Here is a 14,445-nt window from a genome sequence, read left to right on the forward strand (position 1 = left end):
AGCGGCGAAGAGCGTATCGCCACCAAGTACGCTGACGTTAAAATGGAGCAGAGACACTGCACTGACGCGTCTAAGCTTTGTTGCACGGTGATCTTTGCGTACTGCCACCTACTGTTCTGGAGTATGTAACGTCAAGTAAAATACTTTCGATTCGCAGGGTAAACATTTTTACTAAATGGATTGTAGCCCCATGCTAACACGCCAAAACTAAATGTAAACTACAGTGACGAGCTAAGCGAAATATTAAGTACGGGTATGGTTGAAAACTCATTTTATTTTGAATGCATCTACCGGACATAGCGTTTTAGCATTTAAAAAAGGTCAACTTTTGTTTTCGTACAACTCTTCCGATTATTCTGTTAAATGTGTTTCAAAGGTTGCGGATATAAGTGAATGTATTCATTCGAAAGAAGCTTTCTGTGCACTTTTAATACCACGGTAATGGTCGTATTTGTTTGAAAAGCAAAATAAAAATATTCCCGATGCACTTGAACCGACCATGACGCAGTAGGTTTGGAGTATTCTGATTGGTCCGTTCAGCAGTCGGAAAAACAGGATACGCCATATTGACAGATTTTGAAGAGAGTGCTACATTTTTGGGGAGAAATGGCTATATAGTAAGCGTCATCTTCTTCTAAAATGTCCTCAATATCGCGTTCGATAACATGTGTACTTAAACATAGCAAAATATAGAATGGTAGACATAGATACGTCATTTCAGCCGGCGTATCCGTTAGCAGAGCTGGTGTTGTGACCGCTGTGGTTCCCACCTTCCTATTAAGCTGTTTATCTGTTTCCACTTATATCTTTATTTTACAGGTTCCCTTTGTCAGCAGCAGACGCTAAGATGGCGCACACTGGAGCGACAGAAGCGGGATTCGTGGAGGGAGACTCTGCCAGGCAGGGGTCCGAGGTCTGCCTGCGAAGTCGGTCTTTCTCCAGTGAAAGAGATGGTCAGGTTCGGGCTGTCAGAGCTGCTCTTCTGTCCAAGCTGGGCCCCTACGAGCCCGTTCTCACCTACCTACAGTCCGTCCTGGTGTGGGAAAGACCACTTCACAGTGTCCTTTTCTACGTTGTTGTCAACGTTGTGTTCTGGTGGGTTTTCTTCTGCAAGTTTTTTATTTTATTTTATGGAAACTGTATCGTTGGTCTGTGTTTGATTTATGCTGGAAACTTGCAAGCAACTAATCCACGTGTTTCACCTGAAGATTCAAGGCAGCACAGATGGCAGGCTGGTGCTCCCATTTATAGACTCACGCCATAAATCCAGAAACCTAAAGGTGCTCATTGCTGTGTCATAAAGACCAGTAAAAAAAAACATAAAGTGAGAAACAAAACCCACACTTTCTTTTTCTCACATTCATGATTAATGTGTCCTTAAATTAAAAACATTGTAAGGAAAATTTGTGAATGGCTGCCAGCTATGACTGTATTTGTTTACCTACGGAAACACCTGAAGTGACTGAAAATTGTCCTGCACTGTCCACTGTCCTGCTTGATCTCTGATATTTATTCTTGACAGTTTTCTTTCTCATTTTTGTTTGTGTTAAGCAGCAGATTCCCTCCTGTATTTCCACCTAAATGTCTTCTCAGAGGTTTGACACTTGTCCTATTCCATCAAATTTGTTTACTTGCACAGACTACAGCCGGTCAAATGCAGATCATTCACGTGATTCAAACTTCCACTTCAGTTTACAGTGGATTTAGCTTTTTTACATTAAGTGTGTACCTGCATTTAAGAACTGCATTCAATATATCTGGAAAACTCCTGGAGTAAACTCTTTCAAACTCCACTATTTGTTTGGGATTCCATTTTTTTTTGTTTGATTTCATGCTTTGCAGTCCGTACCTTTTAGGTGTAATTTAGCTCTTGGTGTAGTGTCATTCATCACCACTTCTAATTACGTTGTTTTAGGTTTGCTCATTTTTGTGTAGCCTTCCGATAAATTATGTGCTTTATTAGATCTTAAATGTTTGTTGACAGCGTTGTTACTTCTCATCGCCAAAAACAGGGCTTCACGGGGGAATTTGCACATTTTGTTTGCATTGTAGCAGCGAGCGCCGCTGCTAACCTAAATACTAATACCCTTCGACCTGCCAGCAAATTCTGGGTTAGGTTAATCTCCACATTGGCAGAATTTTGCAGCATTGTTGTGGTCAACATATTTTCAGATCTTGTGATTTTAAACTGGAGCAGCAGTGAGAGACGGAGGTTGTTGAGACCTCAGGCAGTGAAATTAAATCGTGTGCTTCTTGATATTATAATTTCAATGTACCAGCTATAGGTTTTCCACTGATATTGGAGGAGATTATTAATCGATGCTTACCTGAATTGTCACCTATGCATTCTTACAACAGTAATGACACCAGGAGAAGAAGGTGCACTTTTATCATTTGGACTTGGTTCGACACAGATGACAGAACTTTCTCTTCCTTTTTTCTAATGAAACAGGTCATCACCTCTCAGGGGCTTTACGCTTCAATGAATTCTGCACAGATTTGTCAGATTTTCACTTTTTTTAAATTTATTTCTGAAGAAAGAGACAAGAGATAAAGTTTCTGTTTTTTCTTATATATTTTCTTTTCCAGGTTCTTTGCTCTGACGTCGCTGCGTCTGCTGTTCCTTCTGGCTTCTGGCCTCGCTGTGCTTGTGTTTGCTGATATGTGGAGGAATAAGATCTGGCCAGTGATAAGAGGTACCTACACTTCAGTTCAATGGGCACTCTTCATTTACAACATATTCCACTTATTTTTATTTCCAGAATAGATTTGCCACCACTCAGCAGTCCCACACTGTGTACTTGAAAGTGATTGAAGCGATCTTCTCAATGTAAAATAAGTTAAATAAAACAAACCCTGACTCATTAATTCTTTTATATATGTTATATGTTGTTTCAAACAGTTTCTTATAAAGTTGTTGATGTTCTCTCTCCACAGTCAGAAAGCTGGATGAATCAGAAAATGAGAGGTTTGTAACTGTAGACCATATTCAGCCCTTATTCGACCCATTCACAGAGAAGTTTAACGTTTCGTGTTCTTCGTCCAGCTGGGGTCTGGTGCAGCCCGGTATCCTCAGCGTGCCTGAACTGTGCCACCACCTTGCAGAGGCCTGGGTCAGTGCATCAGTTCTCAAATCCAGAATGGTGGAATACAAACGACAGAACCCTGGCAATGTGAGGACTATAAAATATTTTACAGGATACTTAATCACAGAAAGCTCACCTTTTAGGGCATATATTTGATTCTGTAATTTATCTTGATTCTCCCCTGTCAGTAAATAGTGTTGCCTCTGATCTTTAATCATTTGTCTTATTGTTCTGATAGTTCTGCGTCCTGACCTGTGGCATTTTCTCCTGTTTGGCCTTGATTGGAAACTACATTCCCGGGCTGGTGCTCTCCTATTCTGCTTGTGAGTCCCAGCAGTTTGACCAGTCCTAACCACAGATCCGCACCCTTTCATGAGGCCGTGTTTGGCAGGGAAACTCAGCCTGACTGGGCTGTTTTAAAAATGCATGGGTGATGAAACCAGATACGTGGAGCCCCAGTGCAGGAGCTCGCTCTGTGAGGTGATTAAAGCAGGGAAGAGACACACAAGATGAGAGTGAAGGAGGGCTGGGAGCCAGGCAGACGGCTAAGGAGGTCAGACAAAGAGTGGGCTAATCTCCTAACCTTCAACCAGTGTAGGCTGCAGAGCTCAGCAGGGAGGACCAATCCCAGCCTTGAAGGGCTTCTGGGTTTGTGTCCTGATCGAGCAGAGGAAATCTACTGTGAATATAAATATAGCACAAAAAACTACAACCTTGTAGACCAATTTTTCTCTTTTTTTTAGCACTGACTGGTGTTCTTTTCTTTCTTAACCTAGTGTTGGCCCAGCTTCTGGCCCCGCTGGCTGCCTATCACAGGGTTTTTCAGAATGTGTGCAGGAAGCTGGAGCCAGTCCTGCAGCGGCTGGACTTCAGCGTTCGTGGATACATGATGTCAAAGCCCATTGATAACCAGTGTAAGTTATAGAAAAATAAAATAACATATTTATTACCATGATGGTACCTGTTTAATGATTAGCTTTTAGGTGCAATAATGTCATTCTTCTATGATTTAATCTTTTACTTCAAACAGGAGACAGACTGTTCTTTTGTCATGCTTAATGCTTTCACTGCCCTCTAGTGGCAGGAAGCCACACGTTCACTTGTTTTAAACAAGTTTTGTTTTCTTCATGCCAAATCTGTTAGGAATTTATTTATTTTTGTTTTAATCTAAAACTATATTCATTTTCAATTTATATAGCCATTTTTGAGTATTACACGTTCAGATTGATTACCGCAGCTGTTCATTCTCTCAAAAGGTTGCCTATTTAATCGAAAGTTCAAAAACTCTTAAGACGATACAAAACAAAGCACGAGTCATCTGTCTGAGTGACTGCCTAAGGAATGGTTTTGTGTTAAATTTAATATGAACTTGAACAGAATTTAACTCACTGTTTTTGTTTTATTTGAATCTCAATGTTAGTTTTAATATGGTTGTACAGATTCCCAGCAGTAATCATTAGTTATTTGTCTGTCGTTGCACTTTGCAGTCCTGCGGATGCCCATACGTGGTGCAGCTTCAGGTGAAGCCAGCGACAGTGAGGAAGAGTTGGCTGCTTTCTGCCCAACAGTAAGTCCGTTAACCTTCCAAAGTTTCTCAATATTTGAGTGAAACTAGTAAGATGTGTGTGTTGCTTGACGACAGGGGCCAATAGGTCTTCTTTACACGTAAGGAGAACGTAAGGTGTTTTGGATTTAAAGCAGCTTAAAGCACATCGATGATCAAATAGATGAACTGTTTCCTCCACACCTGTTGCTTTGTCCTTTAGCACAACAGCACACACTTCCTGTTGAGGTTAGGAACTTCAGAGCAGATGTTACATTACTGTGAAAGGTTTGAGAGCGTGAAGGAGAGTACAACAAACAAAAGGTTTCTCTTTATGACAGAATGAAAGGAAACCTGTTCATTTTTTTAGATGCAGCAAAACTCTTTAAAGTTAAAACCAAAACAGTTTAAAGATATTTAATCATGTCTTTGGGTTGTCTCCTTCAGTTTGACGATACTGTTGTCGCGAAGGAACTTGCATTGACGGACTCTGAGCACTCTGATGCTGAGGTTTCCTACACTGACAATGGGACCTTTAACCTATCACGCGGTCAGACCCCGCTCACAGAGGGCTCTGAAGGTAAATGTTCACATTGTTTGGGTTCATTTCTTTTCCTTATTTTCTTCTTTGCTCTCTCCTCTGACTTTTTTCCTGTCTGTAATTTTGATCAGATCTTGACAGACACAGTGATGCCGAGGAATCTTTTGCTCAAGACCTCCCAGACTTCCCGTCCATTAACCCTGACGCCACTCTGATGGATGACGACGACGACACAAGCATTGGGCTACCTAGTCTGGGCCTATCCGGGCTGGCGAGTCACCGGGCTTCAGTGCTGGATGTGGATGCTCACCTGGACTCGGATCAGGAGGATCTGGACCCAGAACTGTCTCTCGGCTCTCTCAGCAGCCTTCCACCTGCCTCGCTCACTGGAGAACTGGCCGGAGTCTTTGCCAGCAACATGATCCAGGCGGCGCTGGCAGGGGCGATGCAACCCCGGCCGCCCGCCGCCCAGCGCAGACAGAGCCACCCCAAAACCGGGGCTCACCGAAGCTACCGCAAACAGTCCAGCTCTGAGTTTGACACAGACTTGGACACAGAGGACTTCGAAATGCTGGATCAGTCTGAACTGAACCAGATGGATCCCGTTGGAGAAGGAGGAGGGAGTTCTAGACGGGGCGAGAGCCATGGGTCTAATTTCTTATCAAGCCTGCTTGGTAAACCACAGTGAAGTATGTGTGTGTGTGTGTGTGTGCTGACATTGTGCAGTTTAATGGGTAGTGTGTAAAACTAATGAGCATGAATGTTTGTGTGAGATGATTGTGGGTCCCAGCAGCCTTGCTTCTGGTAGGCATCAGTATATCACTGTGAAGTATTTCATTTCCCCTCTTTAAAATCATATTTTGTACTCTTTAACTCTTCTCATCAAGAGTTTTTACTTTGTAGGCTGAGCAATAGGAACCAGAAAAAAAGGTAAACAGCATTTTTGAACCTTGTTGCAGTTTTGCAACTTGATTCGCTCAAAACTTACAAGTGTGGTCCATAAAATCTTTTCTACACGGAGGACTCAACATACAGGGCTTTCTAAACATAGGACCAAATACAACATTCCTGTTGCTTAACCTGAGCCATCTTTGATAATTAATGACATTAAGAAGCATTTAAAGTTAAAGTAAAGTACATTAAATCATTGCAATATTCATCCCTTCATGAACCAGATATAAATGCTTCAAAACAGCATTTTTATGAGAGTTAGTATACCTCAGCTCTTTAAATAATCCATTGCATTTAAATTTGTTTGACAGTGCAGGTTTTCGTAGCTTCGTTTAGGTTTTTAAACCCTTTATCAGGTGATGTGTTTCTGGACTGTGATTTTCATTTAAAATGAGAAGCATAAAAATGTCAATTTTATCTTTGTTTCCCTACTTTTTCTGCTGATTTACATGTGAAAACACTGTTGTTATTTGGTTTTGTTGGCCACATAACAGTCTTAACTGAACCAGCAGAGCACCGTCATTATGTTTGTTCTTGTGTCCCAAAGGTGAAAGCTGGTTATTTCTCACGTGTGAATAAGTTTAGAATATTTGATCTTTTAGTGTCATTGTTTATTACCTTGCACGAGCTCTCTGGATTGTGTTTTTCCTGTATCTACATTAACCCCTTTTCAGATTTCTTTGTGCTTTTTTTATCATTTTAGTCTTTTATGTATTCAACAGGCAAGTTGATAATCAATTTTTTTCCCAAGTTTTAAGGCTCTTATAATTTAAAATGGAACTATGTTTACATCAGAGTTGGGTAAAAAATTATCTTTTTTTTAAGTGTTAATTGATAAAGTGGCTTCTGTGCTGGTCCGCCTGATTTGTCAACATGTAGGAATGAAAATGGCACTTTAAACTTAAAAAAATATCACAGTTCAGACTTAATGAAAAGCAAACATCTTTAGTCTAAAATGCTGTTTTAATAGAAAAGAACTACAGTTTTTCCCTCCTGTGTTGCTTTAAAAACTAAAACGGCAAGATTTTTACCACAAAAAAAAAACAGCTGGATCCACATTTATGGAGTTGAGGGGAAAAAAGGTGCACCGGTGGAATAATACTGACATTTTAAGAAAATTTGATTTTGGTTGTTGGATTTGGTTTGAATGTTGAAGCTGCTTAATGAAAAGTTATATTTTCAACATAGGTGATCTGTAGTTTGATCATTAAACGTGCAGTGTTGTATTTTCCTCTCTGTATCTGGTTTTGATATGTTTTGAAGTGCAAATTCGATTAAATAAAATGTTTGCAAATAGGTTTGTCTTGTAATGTGATTACAACTGTAACTGTTGCCCACCGGCTCTGAGACTAGTCAAATGTACAGAGGTCTCACTCACTTTGCGTATATTACAAATATAATCAAAGTTATTAAAAATAGGACAGACACGCACAGTTATGAGAAAGAATAATGATATGCGTCAAATATAGTTCAGAAAACGACCAAAGTTTTACTGGAAAAGGCATTTATTGTAAAAACTAACAAAGGTTTTAGACGTGCGGGTCAAGGAGGAAATTCTGCTGGTGTGACGCATCTCGACGTATAAACGATCTTTACCGTGACGTATATTTTTTGCGCGAAACTTAATCGAGTGAAGCTGAAGTGAAAGTGGACAAGTTAAAAATGAGCAAAAAAGATAACGGTATGTCAGAGGATTTTAGATTGAAACGACATATTTGCCTTTTTTAAACTCCCATACAGAACGAGCAGCGCGTCTTTGGTAAAACTGGAATTAAATGAGAAAGTTTAGCTCAGTTAGCGCTCAGCTAACGCTAGCTAGGCTAATCTACGGCTTCTTGTGTTTGACATCAGGGATTAAAATTCTAGAAAAAGGCGCCGATAGAAATATATATTTCCTCAAAGTATGCTAAAATCACAGTATTGCTGTCGTTTTAGGGACGTCGCTGATTCTTGCCTATCTAAATGAAAAAAACCGACCCTACAGTGCCCAGGATGTCTTCTGTAATTTGCAAAAGCAGCACGGATTGGGCAAAACGGTGAGATCAGTTTTTCCCTTAAATTGTAGGCGTTTGTGTTGTATGCAACATAGCTCGATGATTGACTGCCTACTTGTCCTGTCAGGCGGTTGTCAAAGCCATGGAGCTGCTGGCTCTGGAGGGCAAGATAAAGGAGAAAATATATGGCAAGCAGAAGATTTACTTTGCCAATCAGGTTAGTCTTTTACCCTGAAATGCTGTATTGCTCTGGACAGAAACCTTGTGGGTGATTGTTTATTTGGACTGTTAATGTCTCATGCAGGATCAGTTCAAAGATGTGAACGATGCAGACCTGAAGGCAATGGATGGTCAGATCTCAGAGCTGAGTGCAGAGCTGCAGACCCTCACACAGAGCTGCAAACAACTAGATGCAGGTATGAAACACAGCCCCTCTGTGCATCTTGGTAAAAGCTCTCTCCGTAGTGCATTTCACAAAAATGGGAATAATTTGCAACTAGAGCTGAAGGAGCTGAACAGTTCCCTCACGACTGAGGACATGGCGGCGGAGATAAAGGAGCTAAAAGCTGAGACTTCTGGGTACAGAGCGCGTCTGGAGAAGATAAAGTCGGCTACAAATCACGTCACGCCAGAAGAGAAGGAGAAGGTGAGAACATCTGTAGGGAAAAAAAGCATTCCTTAACTTCTGCGGTTCCTGTACAATAGGCTATTTTTCATTTTACCAGGTTTATAAAGAGCGAGACGTTTATGTGAAGGAGTGGAAAAAGAGGAAGAGGATGGTAAAGTATTCTTCTAAAATACATTTATTTTAATTTATAGCTCTTGTAAAAGCAGGTGTTTAATAATTAGTAATAATAATTGTTTCTGTCAGGCTGCAGACATGATAGACACCATCCTAGAGGGATATCCAAAGAGCAAAAAGGAGTTCCTGGTGAGCGAAAACAACAAAATCAGCTGTTCATAATGTAAAATCCTTTCTAATACTTGTTCTTTTTCTCTTCTTATAGGAAGAAGTTGGAGTGGAGACGGATGAAGACTGTAAGGTGGTTATTCCAAGTACATGAAGAGGAAAATGTTCATCCATACAAGCTTGTGGACCAAAGCCAAAAAAAACACCACAGCAGTCTGAGCCACAGTGTACACTTTATTACCGTTCTGTTGAATAAATAGTAAATGTTTTGTAAATGCTGACAAGAAAAGAAGAAATCAAAGTATATTTGTACAAAAATGAGCTTTCTGATTAGCTAAAGACTAAATCACATAATTAGCGACTGCACTGAGGGGTGATTGTGATCCTGTAGGCAACTGTGGTTTCTTTTGTCCCTTTTTAAACGTTAAAGCAATCCTGAGCTTTCAGAGGAAACGGCAACAAAAAAAAGAGCAGTACATTTATGTTGTTCTCATACACGTTTACATTTTGCAGTGAACTGTTAAATATTTTTCCATTTTGTTTTTCTCATTTTTTTACTCAAATGTTTGTGTTGTAAAGTTAAAACCTGATGTTTATCTTCTTTTTAATTCTATTTAACTAGATGTTTGAAAGGTTTGTTTGCAGGGCAGATGGTCACAACTGCAGAGCTGTATGATTTTTGTCCTTTTCTCCTGTTATTTTGCACAGTTTTTCCACATTGTAGCGTCGTTAAATTTAAGAAAATAAAACAATAACTGACATTGCTCTGCTAAAAGCAATTTATCCATTACTGGTCACTGTGTGTTTAGCTACACTGGTGCCATCTGGTGTAATAAAACTCAACAGTATCAGCAATTTATTCAGCCATTGAACACATTTTGGCTACTTGTAAAAGCATCGGAAACTCATTAAAAATCTGCAGTTTTGATAAAAGTGCAGTTAAGTTACAACATAAATCCAAACAGAACATTGTGATCTTTTTCATGTCTAAATTTACATTTGTTTTATTCATTTTTACAAGCGTAACCAATAACAGAGCTTAGATTAAGCCAGAAAAATAAAAAATATATGTCTACAGCAAAGCATGTCCAAGAAAACAAGTCAAACTGTTTTCAGGGGACTGATACATTCGAGGTGTTTCAGAGTGATGACAATAGTTTTAAGTGTTACTGATCATAACTTTCACAGCAAAAGTAAACAGCATGTCTCAGATTAGAGTTAAAACGACAGTTTCATCCTGTAATAACATTTGAGAAACCTAAAATTTAAAATGCCCAAAAATACTCATTTTCTTCACTGCGCACCTGCAGCCAAATTGTTACGTAAATAAAAGGCTGACTGAAGATAAACGTGTCTGGCAAACTGAGGCTTATTTACAACAGTTATAAGTCCTGCATTGTCCTTGTTGCACAAACTCCACTCGTTTCAACCTGAATTCTTGTCACAGCAAAGGCAGAGAAGTTCATTTAAAACTAACCATCAAAAAAATATATATTCTGAGGCACCACTTAACACCGCAGTGAGAATATATAAAAGGCCTGTGGCCCTGCAATGATAACGCAGCGAAAAGATTTTAATTATCCAATACAGATCAGGAGTGACTCAGTGTTTATGCACCAAAGTTGAGAGAAGCTCATGTGAAGCTTTTTTTTCTTAATTTAACAAAAGAAAGATTGTTTTCTGCCTTCAGTCTGCACCCAGTGGTAAAGCAGAATCACTGCTATTTACCGTGTCTATAAGAAGACTCCTCTTTAAATTAAGTTACTGCATAAAGTCATTAGAACTAGCTGCATGATCATTATTTTTGCCTGTGTGCTAAACTGAACATCTTTTTTTGCTAATTTCCAGTCCTGTTTTCTAAGTATTTCTTAGAACAACAGTCAGGTGGGGCTAAAATACACTCAGGTATCTGCAGATGCAACTCAGAATGACAAAGAGGTCAAAAAGTGATTCCTCTGAAGTATTTACTCAACCCAAGACAACCTCTTTTTTTTAAAAATCTCTGTCCAGAAAGTGTGATGAGGTAATCCAATTGCAGCTGGGGAGTCGCTGATGAGCTGAAGTGAGTGTAAATACTGTGGCAAGGCCTGAAGCTTATTGGTGTTTACTCCATCCTGAGAGGCGAGAGCAAGGCAAAAGTCTATTTCTGGAAGTTCATCTGAGGTTTCTCCTCAATCAATAAAGCTGACCGTTGAGCTGTCGGAGCACTCCAACAACAAACTCGCGCAGTGTCTTAAAAAGGAGGACAGAGGGAACACAGAGTAATTATCTCAGCAAAGTGATCTCTGCTTTGTTGTGCTCAATCGATCCAAAAAACATTCCTTACCTGTGGCTTGCAGTGCTCCTCGATCCAGCTGAAAACGCAGGCAGACAGTTCCTGGAAGCTGCTCACTGAAACAGAATTACTGAACGACACGAACAGGGAGTCCATGATGCTCTGAAAGATGTTGAACTTGACCTGGTCAGAAACCTGATCCTCTCCCTGTTGTGGGTTGTTCTGGTGGGCCTTCACTATGTGCTCATAGTTCCTGTTTAGAAAGACAATTTAAATAACCGACACTGTTTTTTCTTAAAAACCAAACAAACAAAAAAACATCTGTCCTTCTCTAAATAGTTCCCACAGTTTTTTGGTTAGCAATCTTTCAAAACTCAAAATTTATCTACAAGTATGCAAAACAGACAGGAATCTGGAATGAAAACAGGAGAGATATTTCCAAGATCTGGGTGAAGTTTTCAGTTGCAGAAATGTAGGATGTGAATTATTGTCTCACGTTTTCATGATCTTCAGAGCCATCACTTCTTTCCTTAGGATGGAAACTTCCTCCTCTTGCTTCTTCTTTTCTTTATGAAGAAAATGGATGTAGTCAATTGCTAAAAGTGGGAAATAAAAAGAAGCATTAGTCACGAGTCTCTTCACAACACAGGAAAGTTAAAACATGCGGTGTTGTCATTGTTACTTCTCCTTTTGCCTCGTGTAAAGCCTGCTTGTCCAACACATTTTTATTGCTGCACCTAAGCAAGATTATATTCTCTTTTATGAGTTTGTATGTGTAGTTTTGTGCACGTTCAAAAATAAAAGTTTTTTTTTGATGGCACATTAGGCTGCCATGCATGAAACGTGCTAATCAACTAAAGCCTAACTAATAAAAAAGTAGCTCAATTTTTTTTAAAAAGTGTCTTTTTGACCATTTAATTTGTAACACTGCGTTGGATAGCTAGACACCACAGCTAGGTAACCATTGTGAGTAGGCTTACAATATAACAAATAAATTAAAAAAATATGATTTACAAAAAAAAATAAAAAATCATAAGACACAGTCAGATGCCAATGTTTGGTTTCAAGAAAGTCTTGGTTTATACACTCAGATAAGTTAAACCACATCTTACTTTTCTGCAGAATAGTAGCCTTGCTGATCTTCTGAGCTCCAACTGCAAACTCCGACTGCTGCTGGCAGGTAGGCACGATCGACTGCAGGTCATCGTAGCCTTTCTGTTGTGACAGAGAGCCACAAACAATTAGCATTTAAAATGAAACGGTCAGAAAACCGCAGCAGTCTAACCTTGATTGCATCTCTGCGCTTTTGCTCAGCTTGCGTGTGCGCTTGTCTCCGCCGGTCTTTGTACGAGTCCTTATATGATGTCTCGTGCCTGTAGTCACTGTCTTCATCGTCTGTTTTGGAGCACATCAAGTTTTATGATAAAAAAAAAAAATACCACTGACGTGTGCCACTGGCATCTGTTACCTCCTAATTTATAACTATTTTGTTGTTACACAGCCATTAAATTTTGTTAAACATAACAGTAAGAAGAGTCAAAGTTTACTTGTTGATTTGACCACAAAAAAACAGCAAAAACATTTCAGAGTATTTGTTTTTGTGCTAATTTCCATTTCAGTAGCAAAGTTATTTTATGCTTTAATCTAGTCAAACTGTTGAAAAAATTTCAGGAAGTCCAATAAAAGTGGAGAAAAAGTCTGCAGCGAGTATCTTTGTTAAAACATATGTCACACAGCTAGACTCGTTTTTAAAGCTCTCCACTGCAAACTATTTTTTTTCTCTAAAGACTCAAACCAATTACCACTGAACCTCATAATGACTAGCCAGACAAGTGTTTCCATTTAAATGAGGAAGGAAGCAAAGTAAAATCAAGAATCCTCTGTGTGCCATTTCTATTAACCTTTTGCGTTTCATGTGAGATGAGAAAAAATAAATCCAGCAAATTTGCAATCCAAACATGCAAATAAACAACTGAGAGCAATATAAAATCCATTTCTGTAATAAACAAAATACCTGTATTTGGCACTGAAGAGGCACTTGTTGACCCAATACTGTTGGCTCTGGACACAACGCTACCTTTTCTAGCAGTTTCAGCAAAGAAACCTAGTAAACAAAACAAAAATCATCAAAATCTTTTTCTAAAAACAGTTACTTTCCACATGCATCAATTACAAAAAAATTAGACTGCAGTTTCTAAATCCAAATATGAAATTAAATGAGAACAAAAAGCAAGATTATCGATTGAGAAAGTACTCACTGGTGTCAAAGCCGCTGTCACTGAAAGCCCCATCTGTCTGTCCAGCCATCACCAAGGAGAGGGGAAAAAAAGAGGAAAACAGAGGCTGTGAGGTTGGGATGACAAGGGGAAAATGTGTGCTGCCCTAAATATGTTGACAAAAGGCAAAACAGCAAGCCAATTCAACCTCCCACTGAGCATTGCCCTGATTTGTTCAATTCAAATATAGAAGGTAAAAAGCTGTGTCCAATAACAGCCAATAACAGCTTTAAAATGTGCGTCTTAACTCATAAAATAGCATTATAAAACTCTTGCTCTGGCCCTAATTATTGTTATTGTGTCTGCAGATGAAGTTCTACGTTACAAGCTACTGAATTTTTCAAGTTTTTTTCTTTTCATTGCGCTTTGTTTACTTAACTAGCCTGTTGGCTAACAGCTACAAACGTCATCAAGCTAACGTTAGCTAGCTGTGACGCTATCCGATCCCTGTTCCAACTTCAGCGTTTGGACAACAGTTTATTAGTTATCACTGCTGGCTCGCACACACAAAAACACACGAACTGCTCCGTGAGAAGGTTGAGTTTTGTTAATAAATGCCACTTACTTTCCAGTGGTCCTCCGGAGACGTTGTCGGATCCGTCATTTTGGAATGCTAAATAACTAATAATGCTGCTGCCTTCAGGTGCTCCTCGAAAAAGTCAGAAATCTCTTTTCAAAAGATTTGTGGAATATCAAAAGCGAACCTATCTCAACTATAGATAAATATTTTAAGACGCTGTTAAATACTTGATATTGACGTTTTAACGGTTTCAAAGCTTTAAATATTTATTAGTATTAACAGCAGATCAAAAACCGTGCATACAAAGAGGTATGCTGTGCTACAAATCTATCTGTTGACCCTTAAATGC

At 39.3% G+C, this 14,445-nt stretch overlaps 3 protein-coding genes across 4 annotated transcripts; 2 read left to right on the forward strand and 1 right to left on the reverse strand.

Annotated features, from left to right (window-relative positions):
• Nucleotides 1-118: 118 nt before the first annotated feature.
• On the forward strand, nt 119-7,418 carry retreg3 (reticulophagy regulator family member 3). 2 transcript variants are annotated; one of them, XM_025009931.2, is made up of 10 exons: nt 119-253; nt 820-1,095; nt 2,590-2,696; nt 2,938-2,968; nt 3,047-3,173; nt 3,325-3,409; nt 3,863-4,000; nt 4,574-4,653; nt 5,077-5,209; nt 5,302-7,418. In XM_025009931.2, the coding sequence occupies exons 2-10, from the start codon at nt 848-850 to the stop codon at nt 5,856-5,858; spliced, it is 1,506 nt and encodes a 501-aa protein (XP_024865699.1). In that variant the 5' UTR covers nt 119-253; nt 820-847; the 3' UTR covers nt 5,859-7,418. The 2 variants fall into 2 exon arrangements, with proteins under 2 accessions (XP_024865699.1, XP_017288988.1); XM_017433499.3 differs by lacking the exon at nt 119-253 and adding an exon at nt 482-617.
• Nucleotides 7,419-7,692: 274 nt separating this feature from the next.
• On the forward strand, nt 7,693-10,504 carry LOC108246119 (PSMC3 interacting protein). Its single transcript, XM_017433496.3, has 8 exons — nt 7,693-7,802; nt 8,057-8,157; nt 8,243-8,332; nt 8,420-8,531; nt 8,616-8,761; nt 8,841-8,894; nt 8,987-9,046; nt 9,123-10,504. Exons 1-8 carry the CDS (start codon nt 7,784-7,786, stop codon nt 9,177-9,179), a joined length of 639 nt encoding a protein of 212 aa, XP_017288985.1. The 5' UTR covers nt 7,693-7,783; the 3' UTR covers nt 9,180-10,504.
• mlx (MAX dimerization protein MLX) lies at nt 9,247-14,245 on the reverse strand. Its single transcript, XM_017433495.3, has 8 exons — nt 14,142-14,245; nt 13,559-13,595; nt 13,315-13,404; nt 12,586-12,695; nt 12,413-12,515; nt 11,797-11,896; nt 11,352-11,553; nt 9,247-11,257 (listed from the first exon to the last, which is right to left on the reverse strand). The coding sequence occupies exons 1-8, from the start codon at nt 14,178-14,180 to the stop codon at nt 11,201-11,203; spliced, it is 738 nt and encodes a 245-aa protein (XP_017288984.1). The 5' UTR covers nt 14,181-14,245; the 3' UTR covers nt 9,247-11,200.
• Nucleotides 14,246-14,445: the final 200 nt, after the last annotated feature.

The sequence above is a fragment of the Kryptolebias marmoratus genome, linkage group LG12 (genome assembly GCF_001649575.2).
Source record: "Kryptolebias marmoratus isolate JLee-2015 linkage group LG12, ASM164957v2, whole genome shotgun sequence".
Classification (NCBI taxonomy): Eukaryota; Metazoa; Chordata; class Actinopteri; order Cyprinodontiformes; family Rivulidae; genus Kryptolebias; species Kryptolebias marmoratus.

Bases quoted from the DNA above. Each gene is read 5' to 3' on its own strand.
- retreg3 (XM_025009931.2), top strand. From the start codon at position 848: ATGGCGCACACTGGAGCGACAGAAGCGGGATTCGTGGAGGGAGACTCT. The intron at 1,096-2,589 runs GTGGGTTTTCTT...TTTCTTTTCCAG, and splicing joins GTTGTCAACGTTGTGTTCTG to GTTCTTTGCTCTGACGTCGC. The intron at 2,697-2,937 runs GTACCTACACTT...CTCTCTCCACAG, and splicing joins GATCTGGCCAGTGATAAGAG to TCAGAAAGCTGGATGAATCA.
- LOC108246119 (XM_017433496.3), top strand. The intron at 8,158-8,242 runs GTGAGATCAGTT...TTGTCCTGTCAG, and splicing joins AGCACGGATTGGGCAAAACG to GCGGTTGTCAAAGCCATGGA. The intron at 8,762-8,840 runs GTGAGAACATCT...TCATTTTACCAG, and splicing joins CGCCAGAAGAGAAGGAGAAG to GTTTATAAAGAGCGAGACGT.
- mlx (XM_017433495.3), bottom strand. From the start codon at position 14,180: ATGACGGATCCGACAACGTCTCCGGAGGACCACTGGAAA. The intron at 12,516-12,585 runs GTTAGACTGCTG...CTGTCACAACAG, and splicing joins AGCGCAGAGATGCAATCAAG to AAAGGCTACGATGACCTGCA. The intron at 11,897-12,412 runs GTAAGATGTGGT...TCCCACTTTTAG, and splicing joins GGCTACTATTCTGCAGAAAA to CAATTGACTACATCCATTTT.